Source organism: Dromiciops gliroides, chromosome 2 (genome assembly GCF_019393635.1).
Source record: "Dromiciops gliroides isolate mDroGli1 chromosome 2, mDroGli1.pri, whole genome shotgun sequence".
Lineage (NCBI taxonomy): Eukaryota > Metazoa > Chordata > Mammalia > Microbiotheria > Microbiotheriidae > Dromiciops > Dromiciops gliroides.
In genome coordinates, this window is record NC_057862.1 from 538,538,921 (window position 1) to 538,566,189 (window position 27,269).

The 27,269-nt window shown below is 40.3% G+C and overlaps 1 protein-coding gene across 1 annotated transcript; it reads right to left on the reverse strand.

The window, feature by feature from the left end:
- On the reverse strand, positions 1-27,087 carry SLC18A1 (solute carrier family 18 member A1). Its single transcript, XM_043987928.1, has 16 exons — positions 27,076-27,087; positions 25,336-25,447; positions 24,133-24,496; positions 23,613-23,671; positions 17,011-17,094; positions 16,274-16,366; positions 14,868-14,957; positions 14,449-14,492; positions 10,581-10,641; positions 10,403-10,498; positions 5,068-5,146; positions 3,737-3,788; positions 1,985-2,048; positions 1,412-1,531; positions 999-1,132; positions 1-114 (listed from the first exon to the last, which is right to left on the reverse strand). The coding sequence occupies exons 1-16, from the start codon at positions 27,085-27,087 to the stop codon at positions 1-3; spliced, it is 1,578 nt and encodes a 525-aa protein (XP_043843863.1).
- Positions 27,088-27,269: the final 182 nt, after the last annotated feature.

Sequence of the window (27,269 nt, forward strand, 5' to 3'; positions counted from 1 at the left end):
CTATTCCTCACTTTCTGCTTCCTCTTCACTGCCCTCACTCAGGGGAAACTCCCTTTGGGACTTCTGCATTCCATGGATCTTAGTATCCATTGGACATTCCTGGTTCAAAATTGCCTGTAGCAAGAGACAGAAGAAAAACATATCACTTTGTCTTCTATACCTTATTTCCCACCCACCCTCCAACTGTCCCCAAAGTCTTGGCAAAATGAGTCTTTACATCAAAGCCTGAAAAGAGCCCAAGATCCTCCTTTTCAAGCTTCCTGCACCCACTCAGGCTCAACTAAATTCATGATTAGTAGTCAGCCTTCAGAAGTCACTGAGTTGTACTTCTATGCTCTGTAGAAGCATAGAAGGTAGGGGTAGAAAAAAGAAGAGGCAATAAGATGAACCTTGAAGGAGAAAGACAGAAACCTTCAACAAATTATTATTGTCATAATAACTGTTATTGTGGATCTGTGATTTCATCAGCGTGGGTTCCCAAACGTGGAAATTTCATATACTACTACATCTCAGCTACTCCTGTGTAGTTACTGTTATGAGTTGCCTGGGGAACTAAAAAAGTAGATGATTTGTCCATGGATCACACACAACTAGTATGTGTCAGAGACAGGGATTGATCCCAGAACTTCCTCACTACAAGGTCAACTTTTTTTTTCCCTTTTTCTTTGCAGCGCAATGAGGGTTAAGTGACTTGCCCAGGGTCACACAGCTAGTATGTATCAGGTGTCTGAGGCTGGATTTGAACTCAGGTCCTCCTGAATCCAGGGTCAGTGCCTTATCCACTGTACCACCTGACTGCCCCAAGGCCAACTCTTTACCCAGTAATCCATGATGCCGTTCCCCATAATTATTATAAGATGGGGGAAAAAAAGTTCATGAGAGAAGAGAGAAAGAATAGCAAAGGAGGAAAGCAGAGAAACATGAGGAAAAGGAATAAAGGAAAGAAGAAAAAGAGAAAATAACTGCTCTTTCACCCATGGTTAAAATCAGTTCCTTACAATCTTTTCTTCCTTGGCTGGGGGGTTTCGAAGGTAGTAGCAGAGTGGGGCATAGGCAATGTTGATGACTCCAATGATGACCATAAGCCAGGGAAAACCAATAGTATGGACGATAGCACCTCCAGTAGATGGACCTGCAAGGGTTAAATCCAGCATTTATTGTAAATCCACCAGACAGACCAGAAAGAGGATAGTCACTGTGCTGTTGGGAAGAAGGAAGGATACAGAAATGAGGTGACCGCATGTGTTGAAGGTCCCAGGACTGTGAGTCAGCCATGAGAAACAAAGAATGCATTTGGATACTCTACCTCAGTTTAACTGACTGACTTAATCAAAGTGGGAATGAGGAAATAAAAAGGGGTAGGAGCTTATGGAGAACCAGATCTCTACTGTTGTCTCTACAGGGGTCATACCAATAGCAAATCCCATACAGAAAGCCACATCAGCGATGGCATAGACACTCCCATACACAGATGTGTGGCGAAGGTCCACCAGGTGTCCCATGATGGGCATCATGGAAGAGTCCACCATGCCTATGGCCAAAGCAAACAGCATAGTTAGTCACTATCATCCCTCCTGACCTGCTTCTATCACCCTCCTGACCTACCCAGGCTTCTTTCTTCTGCATTTTGCCTATATGCTCCACTTCTTTCCTTGGGCTCTCTTTCGTTTTACCTCTTCTCCATCCCCTTTCTCACTTAATTCTTTCCTTCCTCCTTTCCTCCACCTTCCCTTCCCCAGGTAGGAATTACAAGACCTTTCCCAAACAGCAACTCTCTCCTCCTACTTTCACCTCATTTCTTCTTTCTCTGTCATTCACTCCGTACACCCAGCCTGGATCAGAGGAAGGATCAGGGAAGCCAGCCAACCCATTATCAAGATGAGTTTCCAGGCCCAGTAAAGCTGAGATAGGGAGCAGAGGGAAAGGAGACAGGAGGAAAAAAGAATCGCATGCTTGGCTTCCATCTTTGAGAGAAAGATCTTACCAATAGCAAAGCCTAGTCCTCCATTGGGGCCAATGAGACCAAAAATATTCTGAGCAAGAGGAACCTTTGACAAAAAACAAAAGAGAGTATTTGGGTGTGACACCCTATGAGTGTTATCCAAAGGGTTCTGATGGTTATATAAAGGGACTAGGCAGCTCTGTACCAAAGACTCTTCCCACAGCTAACCCTTTACACACCTCCTTATTCTTCATTGTTGTTGATATCACCAAAAAATTTTAAGGGGGCAGCTAGATGGCACAGTGGATAAAACACCAGCCCTAGATTCAGGAGGACCTGAGTTCAAATCCAACCTCAGACACTTGACACTTACTAGCTGTGTGACTCTGGGCAAGTCACTTAACCCTCATTGCCCCCCCCCCAAAAAAAAGGTTTCATTAAGTTCCTAATTTGGGGGGAGGCGGGGGGGGAGGGGATAGACATGTCTTTAGCAAACACTGGACCAAGAGAACTACACAGACCAGGGACTGGCAGCCTATGGAAACTCATACCAAAAATGAGATAAAAAATATTTTTATGGTATAGTTAAAATGACCCTGGGAAAAATGGTTGAATAGATAAAGTTCAACTTTGATGTGCCACCTCTATAGCCTATAGTAAGGATTTTTATCCTGGGGTCAATAGATAGATTTCAATAAGAGAGGCAGAGGAGAGGTCCATGAACTTAGATTGTAAAAACAAAAACAAAAAACTTTATTTTAGTGTAATTATCTTCTTTCATAATCCTATGTGTTTTGTTTTATGTATTTAAAATTTTTTTTTCTTTTTTTTCTTCTTTTTTTTTTTGTGGGGCAATGAGGATTAAGTGACTTGCCCAGGGTCACATAGCTAGTAAGTATGTCAAGTATCTGAGGCCAGATTTGAACTCAGGTCCTCCTGAATTCAGGGCCAGTGCTTTATCCACTGTGCCACCTAGCTGTCCCTAAAAATATTATTATGAAAAGATGGCTGTAGCTTGCACTAGATTGCCAAAAGTCACCATGACATAAAAATATTTAGAACTTTTAACAATATACACATTCACACACACACACACACACACACACACACACACACACACTTCTCAGTGCTAGTTCCCTCTCTTCCCCCATACTTAATCTTTGTCCCATTCTTTTGAAGGTAAACTAATCTCTGATGACATATTAACTAATAAGTAAAGTATTAAGGACTGATAACTTGTTATCAGATATATTTGCATTTTAAAAGGAGATTCTTTTAAAAAGAACAATCATTTTCCCATTTCTCTGATCTAGTTGGAATGTTGTCTCCATGGACTACTTAGGGGTAGAAGGGACCTTTCTATTTCAGCAATTGTCACCATTCTTCTAGTCTCCAGAGAGACTGTTTAAAGCACAACTTGGCATGCCTCCTCTGAAGGGCTGACAACACCTGAAACATCATTAACACATAGGTCCCAGGCTATACTAAACTGATTCCCAGTCATTCTGGCTTTTCTTCCTTCACTATGTCATCATCTTCTTATCTTCTCACCCCTCCCACCTTCAAGCCTCATGTTGAATAGTCACAGGAGAATTATAGTTTGTGGTTACCCAAGCCAGTTTCAACCTGTGTCATTTTTGAGCCTCTGAATAAGGCCTTTGTTTCAGTGAAAGTCTTTCTACTGGGGAGATAGGAGATGGACATTTGTTGTCCTGCCTTGTTTCTGAAAAGAATTGGCTTTGAAGCTGGGTACCCAGGGGCTGTTCTAGCCCAAAGACTCCTAATTATACTCACACAGAGCAGACTGGTACCTACTACCAACATCCCAATCAGAGAGCATAGCCACCTATGAAAAGGAAGCAAGCAACTACTTTAGGGAGATATCATTCCCCTCCGGCCCCAACCCCAGTCCCGTCACAACCAAGGATGGTCAGTAAGGACACTCTCTGGAAACAATTTCTAGAAACTACTTCTTGTCTAGACAGACAAAGAAAAATCTCTATACCTAACTAGATATAGATATTGCTTGACCTGTTGGGAAGAAGGATACTCATCTCGCTTTTTCCTTCTAGAAGGGATATGGTGGATATCTGTGCTAAGAAAATGGCTCCAGTTCCTTTGCTCTGGCCATTTTCCCTACTGGAAATGCCCTCTTCTCCCCTCATTGATCTAAATCTTCAAGGTCCAGGATGAGTTCTTAATAAGTCCTTCCCAGTTCACTTTAACCCATGATGTACTTTTTCTTTTTGACACCCTATAAACTGACTACACTCCTCCCTTTGGCATTTGCTGGGCATGTCCTGCCTTGTGTTGTTAGTGACCTTTGCATATGATTATGTCCTTCCCAACCTGCCATCCTACTCTCACCTAAATCACAAGGTCCTAAAGAATAAGGACTGTATCTTATATTTCCTTTGTGCCCCTCCTTAGACCTTAGTACAGTGCCATGAACATAGCAGGTGCTCAATAAATATATAAATGGAATAATTCTACATCTTTATGCAACCCTCCTTTCAATAACACACAAGGTGGCTTTGATAGTCTAAGATGGAATATCCTGTTGAGAAGAAGAAACTCCAAAATTTCCAAGATAAAAGTTCCTCAGAGACTATCAGTAGCTGAGCGAGAATCCGTTGTAGTATATCTCAGACTAAAGGCCATCCACCCTTTGCTTGAAGATGTCAAGTGATGGAGAACCCAGTACTTCATGAAGGAGCTGACTCCATTTTTTCTATAGTTCTAGTAGTTAAGAAGGCAGCTAGGTGGTGAAGGGCTGGAAGTCAGGAGACTCATCTTCCTGAGTTCAAATCTGGTGTTAGACACTTAATAGCTGTGTGACCCTGGGCAAATCACTTAACCCTGCTTGCCTCAGCTTTTCATCTGTAGAAATGAGCTGAAGAAGGAAATGGTAAAACAGTCCAGTATCTTTGCCAAGAAAACCTCAAATGGGGTCCTGAAGAGTCATACATGACTAAAATGACTGAACAACAACAAAGTTGTTGGGAAGCTTTTCCCAATTTTGTCCCTTTCAGTTCTAATTCTCCATTATTTCATGATCTCCTCAACAGATGCTACAACCACTATCTTTCTTTTCCACATCCTCTCCAACTCCACAGGTTACTTACCGACCCATCTTGTTGGCCAAGACCCCAAAGAGGTTGGTGCCAATGAGATAGGATACACTGGCAGGCAGGAAGGCTAGACCTATGGGGAGAGAAATACTTCTTTGGGCTTTCTCATTTTGCTCCTATAGAAACTTTCCCCCTCAAAGGAAACATGCCCCTACCCTATGCTTTGTTCTCTAGGATAGTTAGAAAAAACTTTTTTTTTCTATTTCACAAAATCGTCTTCCACACTGGGCCCCATACAACAAAGGAGACCTATGTGAAAAGCAAGAATGTGTTGCCTTCCCACCCATACCTTGCCCTGTGGCATAGGATGACTGATACACAGGGAAGATGACAATAACTCTAGCACCATAGTTCTTGTCTTAAACCATAAGCAAAATCAGTGATAGGTGGGATAGACTTAACTCTTCTCAGCAATGCAATGACCCAAGACAATGCCAAAGGATTCATGGTAGAAAATGCTCTCCACAATCAAAGAAAGAACTATGGAGTCTGAATGTAGACTGAAGCAGACTATTTTCACTTTTATTGTTGTTTTTTTTGTTATTATTTTTATTTATTCTTTCTTGAGGTTTTTTTCTTTTGTTTTGACTTTTCTCTTAGAACATGACATAAACATGGAAATATGTTTAACATGATTGTAATGTATAACCTCTATCAGACTGCTTGATGGCCTTGGGAGTGGGGAGGGAAGAGAAGGTGGGAGAAAAATTTGGACCTAAAAAAAATCTTTACATGTAATTGGGGGAAAAATTAAATTAAAAAGAAATGAGTGGGGGCAGCTAGATGGCGCAGTGGTTAAAGCACCGGCTCTGGATTCAGGAGTACCCGAGTTCAAATCCGACCTCAGACACTTGACACTTACTAGCTGTGTGACCCTGGGCAAGTCACTTAACCCCCATTGCCTAAAAAAAAAAAAAAAAAAAATGAGTGGGGGGCGGCTAGGTGGCACAGTGGATAAAGCACCGGCCCTGGATTCAGGAGTACCTGAGTTCAAATCCGGCCTCAGACACTTGACACTTACTAGCTGTGTGACCCTGGGCAAGTCACTTAACCCCCATTGCCCCGCAAAAAAAAAAAAAAAAAAAAAAGAAATGAGTGATAAGAAATAGAGAACATTTCTGCTTAGGAGGCAGAGGAAAAAGCTTATTTATTATTCATGTTAACTATCACCATTGTATAATGGGAAGAACATTGATTCAGGGATCCAATCTGCATAACCTTATAATTTTTTTTTTTGGTCATTGTCCAGATGTTAACTGGAACCAAAGTCACTGGCCTCTTAGAGTCTCAGTTTCCTAATCTGCAAAGGGGTGATAATAGCACAGGTCTGACCATGTCACCCCATCCCTTCAATCAACTCCATTGGCTTCCTATTACCTCCAGGGTCAAATATAAAATTCTCTATTTGGCTTTTAATGCCCTTCATAAGCTGTGCCCTTCTATCTTTGCAGGCTTCTTATACCTTCAGAATGTAGCAAGACCAGCTTCTTGCTATTCCTCTAAAATAAAAAGCTCACTATCTCCTGACTCTGGGCATATTCACTGGCTATTAGCTAAAAATCTGGAATTCTTTCTCTCTTCATCTTCATCTCCTGGCTTACTTGGCTTCCTCCATGTCTCAGCTAGAATCCCACCTTCTTCAAGAAGCCTTGCCCAGCCCCCTTTAATGTTAGTGCCTTCCTTCTGAGATCATCTCCAATCTCTCCAGGATATACTTTGTTTGTATATAGTTGTTTATACATTGTCTGTGCTGCCCTATCCTTCCCCCCACCCCATTAGACTGAGCTCCTTGAAAGCAGTAATTGTTTTTGGCACTAGAAAGCATCTGGAAAATAGCAGGTAGTTAATAATTGCTTGGCTAATAGGAGCATTTCCTTTTTCACATCATGGTTGTGGGGATCAAATGAAATATGAATTGTAAAAGTAATTTATAAATGGAAAGGCACTACACAAAGACCAGTCATTATTCTTTCTTCTTCTGAGGTCCCTGGACCTGAGGCCCTCAAGAACACCACCATTTATGAAGGTGATGCCGTAGACTCAGCAGCAGCAAAACTCAGAGCTTTAAGCAACATCCCACTTTTCAAACACTAGCAGTGTGGATTAGATTTTCAGGAAACTATTATCCACTTTCTCTCCTGGCCATGCTTGTATACAAGGGCACACAACCCACCAGATGAGTGTCCAGAGATAGGGGTAAAAGGAGACATACTTACAGGAAGTGTCAGGGTCTTGAGCAAATGACACTTCTCTCATCTGTCCAGTGTTCTCACAATCAGAATTGACCCAAAAAAGCAGCAGTAGAGCCCAGAGAAAGACAAAACCTTGGAATTTGAGGCTGGGAGAAGCAGTAGCACATTAAGCCATGCTTGGAACTCAATAGCCTTTATTGGGTTCTAGCACTTTCATGAGGAAATAAGATAGTGTGTGTGTGTGTGTGTGTGTGTGTTGGGAGAGCAAGAAGGAGAGAGGGAAGGAGGGAGGGGGTGAGAGAGAGAGAGAGAGAGAGAGAGAGAGAGAGAGGGAGGGAGAGAGAGAGAGAGAGAGAGAGAGAGAGAGAGAGAGAGAGAGAGAGAGAGAGAGAGAGAGAGAGAGAGAGGGGGGGGGGAGAGCAAGCACCTCAATGCAAATTAAGACCTTTTGGATCACAAATACTAGGAATAAATAAGCAGGCCCAAATCAGGGGCCTGGTTCTCTCCTCTATGTATTGGGTCCCATTTCCTACTTCTCTCTGGTTCAAAGGGAACCAATATTGCAATACTTTAAAAGATAAATAACCGCTGAAATTATAATTAGGCCAGAGATAAATGTTTTACAAGTTACTGGGTATGATTTATTTATTTTTAATATATACTTTCAACAGATAGGAAGCAAAGTACCTCAGGTGTGGTTTGTCTACACTAGATGACAGCTGTTTTAGCTGAATCTGTTGGCCTACAATAATTACCCTTTTTAATAAAGGCAACAGCCATTCTATTGCCCCTTGGGTGAAACTACTTCCTGGAAACCTTCTGGTCTCTTAGATACATCACTGACATCAAGGTTATTGCTTCATCCTTCTCGGTGAACCTGAGATCTAGCCATCAAACAGTTTGGCAACATCTTGCTATGTGTCATCCATTCCCTTTTGCCCAGCATTCAGTGAATAAAGAGACACCAGAGTGGGAGGATGCTACTTATAGCCATGGACAGGCTGCACAGCAAACCTTTTGTAGTGGTAAGCAAAGGCTTTTTAGTGTGCCTCAGAAGGTGTAATTGACTATTGCAGGCATGCTTCTCTTGGGCAGTATTCAGGGCAAAATGTTAGAGAAAGGGTTTCTAAGAGGTAAGTACTTCCTACTTTGGCAGTCTGCAAATGTACCAACATCCTTCTCATTCCACAAAATCATTGCAGAAGGCCAAAGGTGGCGTGATGTGGTGGGGAAAGTATTGGACTGGGAATCAGGAATTATTCCTGGGTTCTGATTCTAGTTCTATTACTTACTACTTGCTGTAGGACCTTGAGCAAGTGACTTTCCCTCCCAGGTGCTTAGTGCCTTCCCCCGGAAGACAAAAGGGATCCATAAGAAAAGACCTGAGGTCCCTTGCAGCTCTGGAATTCTATGTGCTTGTCTAAAATAAAAACACTGCCTCTGGCATTCCAGGAATCAGATCCAAATTCTATCTCTGATGCTTACTCCTGGTGTGACCAAGAGAAGGTCTCTTCACCTCCCTGCTCCTCAGTTTCTTCATCTGTAAAATGAGGGGGTTGAATTAAATGGCCTGTATCTATGACTCTATGGTTTTTTGAAAGGCTTTCTCAGACCTTCCCATGACTTGTCCCCAAGCAGGGTGGCCACAGTTCAGTGAAGCTTGCATCTGTCACTCACCCTCCACCAGGAGCCAGAAGAGCCAGGAGGGATATCATCTGTACAAATGGTACCTCCTGAATAGGGACCTAACTGGATTAATGGTCATGGCCAGAACCAGCTTCTGGTGAGGGAAATTCAATTGAGGGTTAAGTAGAGAGCACAGATGGGAGCCTAACCTCACATTGTCCCCCTGGAAAATTAGATTTGGGACATTATATTGGGCACTCAGCAAACATGGTATCTTTATCAGCTTCTACCCTCCCCATTGCCACCTCCCTTGACTCTCAGCAGCTGTGACTAATTGGCATGTAGCCTTCCCTGTTCCTCTGCCTCCTCAGACTTCCTGGAAAAGACTGGAGCCCCATTTATGACTCAAATGGTATCACAGAGGTTTCTTCCTGAAAGAGAGTCAAAGGACCAGAGGCACCGAGATATTGAATCTACTAGCCCTGGATCCACAGCCTTGCCTAAGGGAGAGCAGGGTTCCAGACCAGCAAAAATCACCCCTTTCTCACTGGATCCCATCCCCTTTCCCTGGCATTCTCACACAGGCAAGATGAAGTTACAAAAAAAAATCAAGGTCTACCCTGAAGAAAAAAAGAAGTCACAACAGAGTCATTGGAGGGTCTAATAGGCCTAAGAAGAAAAGCTAGCATTTTTAGTAAAACACTTTGAGCTTTGAAAAGAACATTACCCGTATTCTTTCATTTGATCCTCACAACAATCCTGTGAGGAAGGTACTATTATTTATCCCCATTTTATACATGAGGAAACTGAGGCTCTATAAGAGTTTAAGTGACATGCCCAGGATCACACAACTTGTAAATAACTGAGGCAGCATTTGAACTCAGGTATTCTTGATGCTAAGTCCGGTACATTATCCACTATGCCACATAAGTGCAATTACATAAAAGGAGATGGGGAGAAGGAAAGAGGAAGATTACTTAGTGATGTGAGTAGAGGTAGAGAAAAATAAATAAATAATGGGCTATTGATATGAATATAAGCCTTAGTACTCCTTACTCTGTTAGTTAGCAGGAAACACCTCCTTGTCCCCCATTCTCCTTCTCATTGGCCCTTATGTTCACCTTTGAATTGGCTGGGGCATGTTACTTTATGGCAAATCCTTGTTGTTCCTTCCCACAGTTAGGAACCACTTCATTTTTTCTTCCTTTTCCAAAAATCCAAAATCTGGGCCCAGATTTGTCCTGTTTGTCCTGTTCCTCCTTCCCTCCTTCCCTCCCTCCCTTCCCATTGTACTCAGATATAGCTCACATATGTCAAGCATAGAAGAGAATTCTGTTCAAGGAAAACACAGTTCTACTGTCCCATCAAAGGAAACAATGCATCTCCCAGAGTCCAGCTAGTGAGACTGACTTCTGGACCATTTGGGAAATGTCAAGACAAAAAAAGAAATTCACTCCTCTCACCACCCCCTTCACACTATTACTGAGATGGCCTGAGAGTCTGATACTTACCCAACTGCCACTTGGGAGAACACATGGTCTGCATCATCCATATAGGCAGTGTTGGCTCCAGTATGGCCACTCCCATGTTGGCAAAGCAGAGGGAACCTGCAGACAAAGTCCTAATGAGCTGTCCAGCTGCCCCTGCCCAAACCCCCAATTTCCTTTCTGTCCCAACAAGGAGGGTTACCTGCAGCCACCAGGATGTAAGGGTCTCTCAGAAGAGTTAGGATTGGAGTGCCTTTGGAACTCTGGAGGAAATAAAAATTCCTTCTGATTGTATAGCATCTTGTTTTTCTCCAAACAAGTCTACATCTATCACCATTTTTATATGAAGTGCACAAAACAGTCTACATTACTCCTATTTGACCAATGAACAAACTGAAGCTCAGAGTGACTAAGTGAAGGGTTGGTCATTCATGCATCCTTTCATTCATTTATTCAACAAATGTTTAGTAGGCGTCTCTTATGAACAAGATGCCAGGCTTCCTAGATACTATGAGGTATGTGAAGATTTAAAACACCTAGTCCCAGCTCTGAAGGACTTTTAAATCTCATAGAATTTCTGATCTAATAGGTCGCATAGCTACTTAGTGACAGAGCCAGGATAATGTCTAGTCCTGAACTCCTGCAGCAACATGGAAAAAAATGGATAGAGTACTCTACTTGGGAGTCAGATAGCTGCTTACAGGTAGCCAGAAGGTGCAATGGATAGAGTCCTGGGCCTGGAGTCAGGAAGTTCAGATCCAACCTAAGAAACTAGCTGTAAGTGACAAATCTGCCTCAGTTTCCTCATCTGTAAAATGCACCTCCCAGGATGGTTGTGAGGACAAAATAAGATAACTTTTGTAAAGTGCTCTTCAAACCTTAAAGTGATATATAAATGCGAGATGTTGTTGTTATTACATAGACCTGGGTACAAATTCTGCCTTTGATATTTACTAGTTTAAGAGCTGTATGACCACAGGGAGATCCTGCTTGGTGAGTGCCTAACAGTGACCCACATTAGGTAGATCTAACTCAGGTTTCTATTCATTTCCTCCCCCGCCCTACTCCCAGCCATCTTCTACCTCAGCTGACAAACACTCCTCCTCCTCCCATATTCTTTCCTTTTCTGTAGCCAAAATCAAATCAATCCTTGCCATTGTTCCTAGAAAGGGTGTGTCTGTCCACTCCTATCTCTATCCTAACTCTACCCTAACTCTACCACCAGCCTTGTATCTTTCCAAACAAAATGCCCCTCTTAGACCACTACTACCCTATTGGTGTTTTCGCCTTCTATTGAAATGTAAGATCTTTGAGGAAAAAGATCATCTCTGTTTTGTATTTGTATCCCTGGCGTTCATTAGCACAATGCTTGGCACAAAGAAAGTGCTTAAATGCTTTTTCATTCTTTTAACTTCTCTTACTTACTCTAAGGACAGCTAGATGGCACAGTGGATAGAGCACTGGGACTGGAATCAGGCAGACCTGAATTCAAATTTGGCCTCAGACATTTACTAGCTATGTGACTCTGGGCAAGTCACTTAAGTCTATTTGTTTCAGTTTTCTCATCCTTAAAGTGAGCTGAAAAAGTGTTATGAGCAATGCAATATCTTTGCCGAGAAAACTCCACAATGGGTCATAAAGAGTCAAATAGGACTGAAACTGAATAATACCACCTACTGTAAAAAGCAATAAAACCCGCAATGCCTACCTAACTAGGTTGTTGTGAGATTCAAATGAATTCATGCAGATAAAGTATACCATGACTTATATAAATGTTATTTACTATTATCCCAGAGGGCAATGTGAGGGGCACTTGGAAGAAGCTGCTACTCAAGTCCTTGGACCTCTCTATATTCAAATGCCTCCATTGGCACTGAGCTTGGGTCTAAACTTCTGGCTTTTTGAGGTCTCAGGTTTCCTGTGTAGGTAGATAGCCCGCAAAGACCTGCGCTTAGCTGCTTACTATTCTGCCCAGGTTAAAATCCAGGAAGGGAACTGGTTTGCATTTTAATAATGCTATTGTGCCCTCCGGACATTCCAATGTGCCATTTTAGAATCATAGAATGTTTCAGCAGGAAGGGAACTTGGAGTTCATGTAATTCAACCTTCTTATTTTAAAAGGAGAAAACTGAAGGCCAGGAACATTGACATCTTCCAAGTTCCATAGCTTATAAGTGGCAGAACCGGCAGAACCCAGGACTTCTGACTCCCAGTCCAGTGGTTTGTTTGGGTTTTGTTTTTTCCCAGGATATTCTATTAGGTGTCTTGCTTCTTGGGTGTACTCTCTGGAAGAACTGATACCCATCAAACCATTAGTCATGGAAAGGTCACTCCCTACCAGACACAGCCTGATAAATCGCTTTGGGGCACTTTTATCTGCAGGGTACAACTCCAGGAAAACTGGAGAACAATTTTATCTTGGGTCCAGCCTCAAGGTAGGGGGAGGGTATTTAAGTTACCTTACCAAATGAACCCATTCCAATTCCCTGAGCCTCTGTAGAGGGGTGGTCAGTTTACCCCTCTGCTATTTCCAATGCTTGTCACATCTGCACTCCCTGCTACACTAGGCACTACCTCACCCAGATACCATGTTTTCTGCAACCATTTGCTACAATCCTTGGAATCCTAAAAGAAAAATATCTCTTTCCTTGGAGTTGTCATCATCTCAAAAAATCGATAGATTCCTGGACACCGTGGGCAAAACCTTAGAGAGTTGTCTAGCTTGGGTGAAGAATAAGGATGAAAATAGAGATGAGACCCTCACTAGTGCTTTATTTTCTAGCTTTTTCTCGGCTCAGCACTGATCTTTCTCTCAGGGACTTTCCCCTAGAGGTACAACAGCATTGATATCAGATGTCACAGAGTTATGACATAAGCCCACATGTTGTTGTAACACCAATATGTGCTGATCTGGAGTTCTCAGCAAGGGCATCTGGAATCTGGCCTTCTGTAACCTACAAATTTATACAATCTTGTACTCTCTTCTTTTCTCATCTAAAGCTACCCCAGAAGCAAAACAACAACAACAACAACAACAACCCCCCCCCAAGCCCTCCTACACACACACACACACACACACACACACACACACACACACACACACACACACACACTTTCAACCCCACTTTCCTCATCTCTCAAGTATCAGAGTCTTCCACTTCTTTTCACCCTATTCACCCATGGTTTGATATAAGAACTGCAATGATTGAGTTAGTATGATCTTCTAAGCATATCAGCTACCCAATGCAATGACTCCTGCAATGATTAATGAAGAGTTTGTAGCCAAAGATAGACACCTAAAAGCAAGAGCATTCGACACGTAGTCAGAAGACCTGGATTCTAAAGACTTTATTAGCTTTCTAACTGTTAGCCTCAGTTTCATTATCTATAAACAGAGGATGATAATATGGTCAGAAAAATGCTTGTGTTCCCAGAGGTTAGCACAGTACCTGGCACATAGTAGACACTTAATAAATGCTTATTGATTGATTAATGTAACCATATTATTCCCCCACCCCCACCCCCACTCCCTCATACAAGAGTTTTGTCGGGAAAGGAAAGCACTTTATAAGCTGCAAAGTGCTATATAAATATGGATTGTTACTGGGACGAATAGTAACAACAATGTCATGCTATTTGCTACTAGAATTGTCACAAACATGCTTTTAGTGAGCCTCAAGGATCTTATATCTAAATTCAGAGGGAACTCAGAGACCACCTAGTTCAATTCCCTCTTTTCACAGAAGAGTAAAGTAAGTCGAAAGGAGTTTAAATGCCTTGTCTAAGTTCATACAGGTGCTGCCAGAGGCAGGTTTTCAATCCAAGTCCTCTGACTATGGAGCTAGATTCCTTTCAACCACACCATGCAATACTAATATTTTTATTTAATTACAAAAAAGCAGTTCTTTTATGCACCTGTGAAATTGTCCACAGGACATTAAATGTAAAATAATAATAGCAGAACGAACAGTGGCTTTAGCCAGGAAGTTTCTATCTGAACACCCTACATTAAAGATGAGAGTGAAATGAATAGTAATAGCAACAACAACAATAATACAAGTACCACTTACCTCAGGGCGGATCTTGGAGGGCTGTAGAATGCAGAGTTGTAGAGCTAAAAGGGGAAAGAAAGCTCAGTATCTACATTTTTCGTGAGACTTCTGCAGGCACCAGTCAATAACAGTTTCAATGACCTACTTCCTTCTTCCCAGGATGGCTCTAGCCTTGCTTTTTGTCAAAATCTACCAGTAGAGGGGCAGCTAGATGGCGTAGTGGATAGAGCACCGGTCCTGGATTCAGGAATACCTGAGTTTGAATCTGGCCTCAGACAGTTAACACTAGCTGTGTGACCCTGGGCAAGTCACTTAACCCCAATTGCCTCACCAAAAAAAAAAAAAAAAATCTACCAGTAGAGATTTCATATAGCCTATGGCTGGCACCATGACACAAAATGTTTCTAACCCATCACCTTTAAGGATGGCTCACTCACCTCCATCCATCAGGGCAAGCAATGCCAGAATAAGGAAGGGAGCTGGTTTGCCAACAAATTCATACATCAGGCTTCCAAAGGGAGCCCCCACTGAAATGCAAAGGGACAGTAGTCAGATACAACAAAGATTGGATTGAAAGGTATCACTTAATAGTGTTTTGTGTTTGTGTAAATAGATGTATGTCTCTCTTTCAACACCCCCACTAGACTTTAGGTTCCTTGGGTACAGAGACTATGTCTTCTTATAGAACACAGTGTTTGTTGGGCATGTAGAAGATCTTCAAATAATTACTTATTTGCTCGATTGTAGACTACCATAGCTATAAAAGAGGTGTCAAAGATGAAGCCCATATGTAGGCTAAAACACTAGAGTTCCCTCAAATTAAAATGTAATTGGGGCATTTTTAACAAAATAAAAATACAGCAAAACATAGATAATATTACATTTTAAAAATAAGTCAGTATGCAACCAAAGGGGATTTTTATGTTGCAGATTAATGGTCCACTATTTCTATTTGAATTTGATACCACTGCTGTAAACTACCTTAGAGCTCATCTTCCAATTTTTTCATTTTATAGATGAGATACTGAAGGCTCAGAAAGATGAGGGTATTTGCTCTCAAGGTCATACAGCTAATAAAAGCAGAGGCAGAATTTAAACCTCAGTCTCCTGATTCAGGTCCCCTGATCTTGCCACAAGAAGAAATTCTTTAAGGAATAAGCTAGAAAGTGTTCTGGTTTAAAAAAACAACAAAAAACAACCAGGAATGATAAGCAAAAGGGGAAGGGACCTAGGAGTAATCATAGGATCAGTGAATTATAGATTTAGACCTGAAAGGAACCTTGACAAACATCAAGTTCATTTTACAAATGAAGAAATTGAGCCTTGAAGAGGGGAAAAAACTTGGCCAGGGTCAGACGGGTAACTAAGTAAGAGTTTTATCATTTGGGGGAACATGATCTTGCTTAGGAGAAGGAAGAAATTTGAGGAGAGATCCAGAGTTTTAGGGTCAGGATTCAATAGTTTTATGGGCTATTTCTTCTTTTTAAAAGGATTTCTTTACTTTTTTTGCAGGTAATGAGGGTTAAGTGATTTGCCCAGGGTCACACAGCTAGCAAGTGTCAAGTGTCTGAGGCCGGATTTGAACCCAGGTCCTCCTGGGTTCAGTGCTTTATCCACTGTGCAACCTAGCTGCCCCCTTTAAAAGGATTTTTATTTGTTTTTATTTAACAGGGAAGATTACTCAAAATATTGGGAAGGGGAAGACTATTACTCCTGACTTACCTACCCATCCTATGCAGGACCAACCTCTACCTTGGTGAATATGGTAATGAGTCAGTCATACCCCAGGCCCCAATCAGGCATTAGTTTTCTAACCAATATTTGAAAATAAAGAGGTATTTACCTAACACCCCCAAAGCCAGACCACCCAGGGCAATGCCCATAGCACTCCCTCTCTCATAATCATCTGTGTATACACTGGCCAGCATCCCAAGTCCTGTAGATAGAGGGGGAAAAAAGAATAAGAAAGCAGGTTCCTGGAACCTCAGAAGTTGTGGAATGGGAGAGGTTATCAGGAAAGAACAATAGGGGAAGGGGATGGATGTTGAAAATAAAAATTCTGAAGTGGATCGGTTGGAGCAGGACAGGAGAAGGAGGCATGCTGAAGGTAAATTTCATAGTTTTACCTTAAGCCAATCCTGTCAGCTTAAATTTGAAAAAAAAAAAGGGAATTCCAATATCCCATTCCTGAAACTTCCCCACTAGGTTTTACCCTAACACTTTTTCAGAATCAAGATTTCTTTTGCATCATAGCATAGGATTTAAAGCTGACAGAGACCCTCAGAAATCATTTAGCTCTACCACCTCATTTTAAGATGAGGAAGTGGGGGTCCAGAGAGGTTATGACTCCCCTAGAGCACACAGTTAATTCAAAACTAGGTCTTCCTCTGTCTCCAGATTCAATGCTTTCTTCTGCATGAGACGTGAAGGGCTCTACCTCCTTTCCTACCGTTAATATGTAAGGACCTGAATTCCATGGTTGGAAAAGGTAACTGAGGGAAAAGGAGGAGGAGCCTACAGCCTAAGGAAAGAAGACAGGAAGGGAAGGTTGAGGAAGAATGAGGGAGGTGTTGTATTTACCTGCAACTGATGAAAAAGAGGATCCAATGCCTTGAAGGGTTCGGGCCAAGAAGAGAAGTGTGTAAGTGCCTGAAAAAGCAAACACTGGGCAGAGAAGAAAGACCACCAAGAATGGCCAAATCAGCAAATGGATCCAAGCCCTTGAGCCATTATAAGAACAATCACTACATCACGTGGCCTTCTTGCCCATTCTTTGCTCCATAATGGAAGAGCTTTTAACAAGGTCAGACCAAAGGGGACTGGTTTCTTTTATGTGAGCAGTCCTTTGCCATAAACTGTGAGCAATACAAGACAAGAAGCTTCTAACCTACTGTAGGGGAGATATATTCACATGAAAAAATTAGAGAGAAAAGTAGAACAACTGTTACTTTATGTAATGCATATAATAAGAGACCATGACAATGACCTATCTGACCTATGTTCAATTCTTTAAAGCAAAGAGGAGCCAATGAAATGAACACTGAATAGGAAACCAGAAGATCTGAGTTAAAATTCCAGCTCTACGACTTAATAATGGTGTGACTTTTGAGCCTTGGATTCCTCATTTATAAGATAATAATTCTTACTCTTTTTATCCCCACAAGGTTGTTATGAAGATGAAATGGACTCAAAGGTGTTTGTAACAAAAATTACTATAGAAGTAAGAATCATGGGAGCAGCTAGGTGGTGCAGAGGATAAAGCACTGGCCCTGGATTCAGGAGGACCTGAGTTCAAACACTTGATACTTACTAGTTGTGTGACCCTGGGCAAGTCATTTAACCCTCAAAAAAAGAAGAATCATATGAAAGAAAAAAGAAAAAAAAAGAATCATATGACAGAATGATCCAAACCACAAATAATAATAGAAATGAAAACCAAAACAAACCCATGATGTTACCTCACACTCAGCAAATTGACAAAAATAAAAGATGGGAATAGAGAATGTTCAAGGTCTTGTGGAGAGATAGGTTAACTGAGGAATTGTTGCTGCACTTGTGAATTAGTAAAACTGTTCTGGAAAGAAATTTGGAGTTATGCAAATAAAAGGAATTAGATGCCTATGACCTTTGACCCAGAGATTCTATTGTTAGGCACACACCAAGGAGGTAATTTACAAAAAGAAAGTGCAGATATATACCAACATAGTTATAACAGCACTTTTTTATGATAGGAAAGAAATAGAATCAAAGTTGATGGTTATGGGTGTGGGGGGAATAGTTAAACAAATTGTGGTACATGATTCCACAAGACTAATAATGAAATGTACTACTCACCTTCTGAGAGGTAAAGAGCTCAGAGTATAGAATGAGTCTTTTTTTTTTTAAGACATGACCAATAAGGAAATTTCTTTTGCTTGACTATAGATATTTGTAATAGGTTTTGTTTTCAGCTGGGGCAAATAGTTGGGTGTTGGGGAAGGTAGATTTTTGCTAATGGAAAAAGTAAAATATAATTTTAAAAAAACAAAGTGTGGTATAGCAATGTAATGGAATGATGAATACAGAGAATCATGGAAAGCCATAAGAAGTGAAATAAGCAGAACCAGGAAAACAATATCCACAATGTAAATGAAAAGGATAACCATGAAACAATTGAAACTGAATGCTGTAATTTTATAAAGAATAAACATTCCCAAAGATGATATATAAGAAGAGACCTTTCCCTGATCCTTTGCAGAAGTGGAGGTCCATACGTATGGACCATAATGCATCAGATTTTTTTTCTATGTGTTGATGAGTTTTATTGAAATGTTCCCCTCTTTTCTTAAAAAATAATTCTTAGTTATAACAGATTATTCTGTAGAATGATGATGGACATGACTACAGAGGAAATTTAGGAAATGCAAAATTAAATTACAACAATAAAAATATATTGAAATGTTGCATGTGTAAACTATTACGATCTCATTCTCATCTTTTTGATGGAGTTCAGATAGAAATGGTTTGAAGACATATTGCTATTCTGCTATTATTCTTTCATGACTAAATGTTCTGTGCACTATTATCCAATGGGATAAAATGTAACTGAATGAGAGTATTAGATTATAAGTTTTTCTGTAAACTAACCTAATGAATCTTCCAATAGTCTGGAAGAAATGACATATACCTCATCCTATTCCTATCTGCTTTTAATTTCTTCAACAAGGTCTCTATATTTTGAGAAATTTTCATTCCATGTAGTTTGGAGATTTTGAGTACATAGTATGGTGACGTCCATTAAGAATGGTCTTAAATTTTTAAGGATCAATGTGTTGTTTCAGTGGTTGGAGACAATAGCACTCTGGCTCCTGTACAATTTGTTGAATTCCCAAGGATATTTTGGGATTTGTACTTGTAGTATGGGCATTTGTTGTCTGTTAACTTCTCTGGTGTATAATTCTAGCCACCTGATTGTATTTTTCTAAATATCCCATAGATATAAAATTTTTGTGACCTGCAGTGATATGTTGCACAGTGCCCATCACTTCATTGCACAATCTCCATCAATCATCATGTCTGGGCCCCTAATGGGTATCATTTTTTACATTTCTGATGGCAATGGTATGATCACAAATCACTATCATAAACCCTTCTATTTCCATAAATAAATCCTGCATGACTAAGCCATTTGACTTACACTTCTTCATCAACAATTCACTGCTTGAGTTTATGTGGATATCATCCATGGAACATCTTGTGATTTTGAACTGGGATCATAGTTATTTTATAGCCATCTGGAGATAAACCACTTTCAGTTATATTCAAATGTGAGCTACTTTAGAGCAAAGACCATGTTTTTGCCTTGGGCAACCTAGGAATCATAGGTGAGTCCTAACTTCACCTTTCACACCTGATCTGTTGCCAAGTCCTGTCGATTCTACCTACACAGCATTTCTCTTATACTTACCCTTCTCTTCTCTGGCACTGCCACAACCCTGGTGAAGGACCTCATCACCTCACACTTGGACTATTACATTCCAATCCATCTTCTACTCAGTTATCAAAGTAATCTTCCTAAATCATAGTGTGATCATGCCACCCCCCAACCCTGAGCCCAATTTTATAAACTCTGGTTTATCTATTTACCTATTACCTCCAGGCTAGAATATAAAAGCCTCTACCTTACAACTAAGAACTGTGAATGAATTTGATTTGTTTTTCCCTCAGCAACACAATGATCCAAGACAATCCCAAAGGACTAATGATGAAGCATGCTATCTGCCTCCAGAGAAAGAACTGATACTGTCTGAATACAGGCTGAAGTATGCTATTTTTCTTTTTCTTCGTTTCTTTGTTACTTCCTTCCCTCTTTCCTTCCTTCCTTCCTTCCTTTCTTCCTTCTTTCCTTCCTTCCTTCCTTCCTTCCTTCCTTCCTTCCTTCCTTCCTTCCTTCCTTCCTTCCTTCCTTCCTTCCTTCCTTCCTTCCTGCCTGCCTGCCTGCCTGCCTGCCTGCCTGCCTGCCTTCCTGTCTGCCTGCCTGCCTGCCTTCCTTGCCTTCCTGCTCCTTTTTCATACTTAAAAAATTTTTTTTGAGTCTTCTTGTACAAAATGACTAATATGAAATGTTTTATGTGATTGAACATGTATAACCTATATTGGATTACTAACTGTCTCAGGGAGGGGATGGGAAAGGGAGGGAGAAAGGAATAGAGTTTGGAACTCAAAACTTTAAATGTTTTAAAAATTGTTTTAGTATGTAATTGGGAAAAATATTATATACATACATGCATATGTATGTGTATGTGTGTGTGTGCATGTAGGTATATACATACACACATACACACACACACATACACATACATATCTATTAAGCTTTAACCTGTATTTAACCAGTATGTATGTACACGTATATATATACACACACATCTATTTAGCTTTCAAAGCCTTTCATAACTTATTCCTTTCCTACCTTTTCGGGCTTCTTATACTTCACTCCTCCTATTCTTTAATCTGCTGACACTGGCCTCCCAGCTGTTCCTCTAAAAAGGCCCTCCATCTCCTGACTCTAGGCATTTTTATTGTCTGGTCCCTAAAGTCTGGATTTCTCTCCCTCCTTGTTTCCATCTCCTAGCTTACTTGATTTCCTTCATGTCTCAGCTAAAACTCCACTTTCTTCAAGAAGTCTTGTCCAGTCTCCTTAATGCTAGCATTTTCCTTCTGAGATTATCTCTAGTTTCTCCAGTACATATTTTGTTTATACACTGCTGTTGTTGGTTTTTGGGTTTGGTTTGGTTTTTTTTACGTCTCCCCCATTAGACTGAATTCTTGAGAGCAGGGACTGCTTTTTTTTTTGCTTTTTAAAAAATATTTTTAGCACTTAGCAGTGCCTGGCCCATAATAGGTGCTTAATAAACATTTGTTGATTTGATTTGACATTTTTTGTATCTCCAGTGCTTAGCAGAGTGTCTGGAATATAGAAAGTATGTAAATACTTATTGACTAGTGATTGACATTGGACAAATACCTATTTTTTAATCATTATTATTGCTTTCTGAAGTTAGGCCTATTTTTTCCTAAAGTATTGCTGCACATTTAAAATTTGTTTGTTCATCATGCTTAATTATTCTTTATTATTATTATTATTGAAATTACTTAAAGCCTAAGAGTCATCATAGTGTTAGTTCCTTTATTCACTGGCATTTTAATCCTATCTTGAATGTCCTCTCCCCCTTCTCTACCCATTTCTAATCTTACCTGTCCTTTAAGGCTCAAATTAAATTGCATCTTCTGTGTAAAATTTTCCCCTGACTTTTCCATTTCTCTGAACTGCATTGGCACTTAACATCTAGTAAGCTTGTCAGCGCTACTGCCTACTGGGAAATCAGGTTTCTTGCAGTCTCTAAGGTATATTATCTGTCCCTTTGCTCAGAGAATAATATGTAACTGCATCAACAAATCAAAGAGAAATAGAGCTTGAGAGACCAGTAGTACCAATAAATAAGAGCTACAAACTCCAAACGAACAAACCATTTGAATTTGAAACTACTCATCTGAGATTTAATGATATGCTTTCCCCCCTCATAGTAACTAGTATAGTTCCGAGGGCACAGTAAATGCTCAATTAAATAAAGAAACATTTACTAAGCACCTAGTATGAATGAGAAGAGAGGCTTCATGGTAGAAGGGAACAGAGAGCCAACCTTGGAGTTAGGAAGACCTAAGTTCAGGTTTTGACACAGTCTGGCTGTTTGAATATGGTTAAATTAGTTAGCCTCTCAAGTGCCCCAGGTAACTATCAATACTATAAGTTACAAGTGATATTGATCTGCATTAGTGAAAGTAATTTCTACACCAAGAGTTCCCCATGCCAATGAAATTACAGGTCAAAAAAAAAAAAAGAGGAGGAGACATTATGCTAAATTCTGAGGATACAGAGAAGTAAAAATGGTAAAGAGTTCTGAACATAGTAGGTGAGAAATAAATGTTTTTGAAAGTTGATTTTTTGAGGGAAGGTGAAAAAGGAAAATGGATAAAGTAACATAGGAAGCTGAGGGGCAAAAAAGAGATAGGAGAGGGTGGATTGATTAAAGGGGAGCTAAAATTAATTCACATTTATATAGTGCTTTTAGGCTTCTAAAGAGGTTTACATACATTATTTCCTTTAATCCTTCACACAACCCTGTGCAGTAGGTGTTGCTATCATTAACTCCATTATACATATGAGGAAACAGCCTCAAGTATGATTACAGACTTGCCCATGTTTGCTCAACTCCTTAAGTATATGAGATAGGATTCAAACCCAGGTCTTTTGGACTCCAAGAACAGGACTCAATCTATTATACCTCATTCACTTTTCAAGTTTACCAACAACGCTGTCAGGTCCCCTTGGTGGTACTTTGGTGTTATCAAAGTTTGGCTAGTACAAAGTGATCAGCCAGCTTTTGACCCTTATCATTTCTTACCATTTATTTCATTTAGTGATTTCTCTTCCTTGAATCTCCCTTTTATTAGGAATTTATACCATATTTATTTCTAAGAAATAATTTGTCTATTTCATTTTTTACTGTACTTCAGTTGCCTATAACCTTTGTCAATTTTATCCTGACTATTGGTAGACTCTGGAAATTTGCCATTAGCTATAATTCCATCCTCTGCTCATGAACTTTCACTTTAAATATAGACCTGTAACTTGTCCCTTCCAATGATGTGATAATCTTATATTAACCCTGTCCAAGGTATTATATAGACAGATGTGAGCACACACAGACAACTGACACATAGGTTGTACATTTTAGTGGTGATCATGATTTCCGAAGTTAAAGGTAATGGAGTTCCTGTTGCTCCTCCCCATTTTCAACTCCCACTTCCCATCCCTAAATGTGTCTCTCCTTTATTCCAGGATTGGGCAACTCCTACCAAATTTCTGAGATGCTACATTGCCAGAATGGATTTTCAGAGGTAGCAACCCTTTGTTATTCTCTTCCTGCCCTGACCTCATCCTCCATTCCCCACTACACACACACACACACACACACACACACACACACACACACACACACACACAGAGAGCAAAAAGTTCAGATTGTGTGTTCAAGGACCCTGAATTAAAATTCCTGATACTTCTCTTAGGTAATCTGACCCTGCGTCATTGCCTCTTGATCACAAGATAGAATTGGAGGATGACAGAGAAACCCAGGACTTACTGACTGTAGAGAGAAACATGATGACAAAGCCGGCAAACATGGGGATGTGATAGCCAATCCTATGAGGGAAGCAAAAACAACTCTAAGAGTATTTCATGTTAGAGTGAGTTTGTATATTTTGTAGGTATTTACATGCATGAACATAAGTACATTTAAAATGCAAAAGAATAAGTATGATGATAATAAGGGATATCTAACTCTATTTGTCTGTCTGTCCATCTATATCTATAGTATATATTCTGGCTTGTCATGCTGACCTTTTCGGGGAGAGGGGCTTGGAAAGCATCAAGCCACTGCATACTGCAAACAGATCTGGGGGTCAGGCTTATGACTTGAATATTTCATTTCATTATTATAAATATTCAAAGTTGTCTTTTCTGCCCAGGGACCATAAAAGCTGAAGTTCCCCAATTTCTTCCTCTAGCTTAAAAAGAATGTCTCTTGATAGAAATAGGTAATATCTTTGCCTTGTCTGAGCTCCCAAACACCTTGAGAATTTTGAGTCCCCATTAAAATATACCTGTTTGTAAGGAGCCCCACAAAGGGGTTGATCAGAAGCTGCATTATAGCCTTTGAGGCAAACAGAAGTCCAACGCGTAGGTTCTCTTCCTCCAGGAATTCAGTACCTTGCAGACAGTTATTCCTAGGTGCCATGCTGGGTCCAGTGACTTGTGGAGGTAGGGTGGCAAAAGTACCATTCATCCATTCCTTTTCTGAGTGATTGCTTCCTTCAGCCACCATTGTTGTATTATCAAAGTAGGAGAAGATAGAAGAAAAGTCCGAATTGTGAAGAATCCCTGGGGTGCTGCTGCCAAAGGGCAAGGTCTCAGCTACACCAGCACCTTTGAATTCAGTTGCATAAAGGAAGGTAGGTACGATGGGCACTAGAATCCAAGTAAAGACAGATGGTAGGTGACAGGGTAGGTGACAGATGACATGATAGGTTGTAATTCTGCTACTATCTGGTCCAGATGAAAAGCTGGAAAAACAGGCTACCTGTGCATATAAAGTAGATCTCCATGATGAGATTTGAAAGGGTACCTACAACACGGGCTTGCCTACCTGAAACCATTCCAACTGCCAGTGTGCCTAAAAACATCCATCTTTAGGGTTGTTCCTTCAGGCTTAGATAAAATGTTTTAATAGAATGTCCAGGAGGCCACTGTTCAAAAGTATGTTACCCAGAAGTGATAACCTATTGGCATTTCTCGCTGCATGGAACAGATTAAGTCAAACCAGACTGTCGGGCTGTAATTTGGAGTAGGGAAACAAAGCAAAAATGGAATAGGAAGCTCGACAAGTAATTTGATGGATGGTAGCTGGAAAAATCCAGAGAAGAGGGTAGGTAATCTCTGTTGGGATACCGCATTTGGGAGTAATAGGCAGCTAGGGTAGGGGTGCATAAATAGTGTAAATCTACAGGGCACCTTGGGAGGATATTGAAGGGGAAATAAAAGTGTGACAATGGAGTAACTGGTGAACTCCACAATTTTGCCTAGTGTCAGGCTTTTCTTTAATCTTTGGTCTCTGAAGTTCCCTTCACACCCATCTGCCTTGATGCTGACTCTCTCCATCTGAGATACTTAGGAAACACCAGTCTTCATCCTTCCCTCCTAAGCCACAAGCAACCTCTGAGCCAGTATTGCTGTAGTGAGAGATGTAACAAGCATAGAGAAGACTGTAGGATAACTTCACCCTGCCCATGGATGCCCCCAGAACATACCCACCACAGTCAGTAACATGTTATCCAGAAGTAACGCCACAAATACCACTACCAACACCAGCTTTCGGGACTCTCTTCCCTCCTTCAGCCATCGGCAGGAAGTACAGAGAGCCTAGAACAGAGTAGAAAGTCCAGTGTGCTGTTGTCTTTCCCGTCATGACCACCCCAGAATCTAATTGATTCTATCAAAGCTACAGGTCTCCCATTTCCTTTGTGGGAATACAAAGAGATAGAATACTGCCAAAATTCTCTGTTAGCTATCTAGCCAAAGTATAATGGATTCCAAGTCCATTAGTTTAACTTTATGTTTATATACTTAGCTTTTAAATATTTAACTAAACTCTGGCTGTTTCTGCATACTAGTTTCTAATTGTCCTCCATAATTACCATTTGTTCTACTTGCATCTCAGAGTACCCTCTTGGTAAATAATTATTGCAGACTAATTCTACATTCTGAGGAGAGTAAGATTAGTAATGGCTTAGATCAAAAAATTCTTAACCAAATGTGGGCATTAGAGAGAATCCCAGCAGTCATTTCATCTACCCTTCTCCCATTCCATTCTTTAAATAAGGAAGCTAAGACCTAGAGAAGGGAAATGGTTTGCTCAAGGACACACAGCTACTTAGTAGCAGAGTTAGAACTAAAATCCAGGGCATCCATCTCTCAGGCCAGTTTTCTTCTCATTATAACATGGTGCTTGGTAGTAAGAAAGCTACAAGCAGAGGCCAAGAATCTCCACTCCTTATTTTTACCATAAGACCCTCCTCAGATAGATTCTGTTACTTAGTGTAGCTAAAATACAGAATTTCATGGTCAGGGTTTGTTTTTTTAAATGTAAATAGATTTCATATCATTATCCTCTATTGCCTTATAATCAAACATTAAATCTGCTGATTGAATAGTTTCTGGGGTAAATTTAATTTCCCTTGTCTTTTTATCTTAATGATTGAGGTGGTATCAAAGATGTAATTTTAAAATGAAAAATAAGATCAATGTTAGGGTTTGTCAAGAACTAACAACAGCTGTTGGGCCAGGGATCTAAATGAATAAGACAGCTTTATACTTGCATTAGATTTCCCCTAAGATCCCCCAAATAATTTGTTTTCCTTAAATGCAAATATCATCTGTTCTAAAAAGTGACAGAAAAGTAGAATATTCCTGAAACTACGAAATACCTTCCGGATCAATTAATTTACCAACTGATTGATACCAGATCATAGATTTAGAGCTAGAAGGGACCTAAGAAGACATCTAGTTCATCCCTCTCATTTAAGAAGTGAAATAACCTAATCTAAGAGGTGTTAAGTGACTTGTCCATGGTCATACAGCTAATAAACCTCAGAGGGAGGATCTGAACAAAAGCCTTTCTGACTTCGAGTCCAACAGTCTATATCCTCTATGTGACAATGATGACATTAACTTCAGTGCCAGAATCAAAATCCTTTCCCTGGTTAAAAAAATAAAGTTTACAGAGAACTTCGTGAATTCAGTTATGCTTTTCATCATATGTAGAGATCAGGCTTTAGAAAAGTTGCCCAAGAAATACAGCAAAATAAAACAGAGACAGAGAGACACAAGAAAAGAGAAGTGAGAGATGAGAAATACCCAAAATAAAGGAGACACAGGTGAATTAGTTAATGAGTCAAAGAGCAAGAGATTTTAAGTCAAATACTTCTTGTATTTTGGATGGGGAATCACAAACAGGGATAGCATTTTATCCAAAAGAATAAAACTCTTACCTTAAAGCACATTGTGACCTGAAGTACTAGCTGTTAATAGAAGAAACTGGGTTGTGTGAAACTGGCAGTAAGGATGGATTTATTATTGCCTTTTATCTGTCAGTGAGTGTCTTTCTTCCACAAAGAATTAATTGGAACCTCCAACAGGTTCCCTTTAGACTCAGCATCCTACGTCAGAGGCAGGAAGGCAGGAC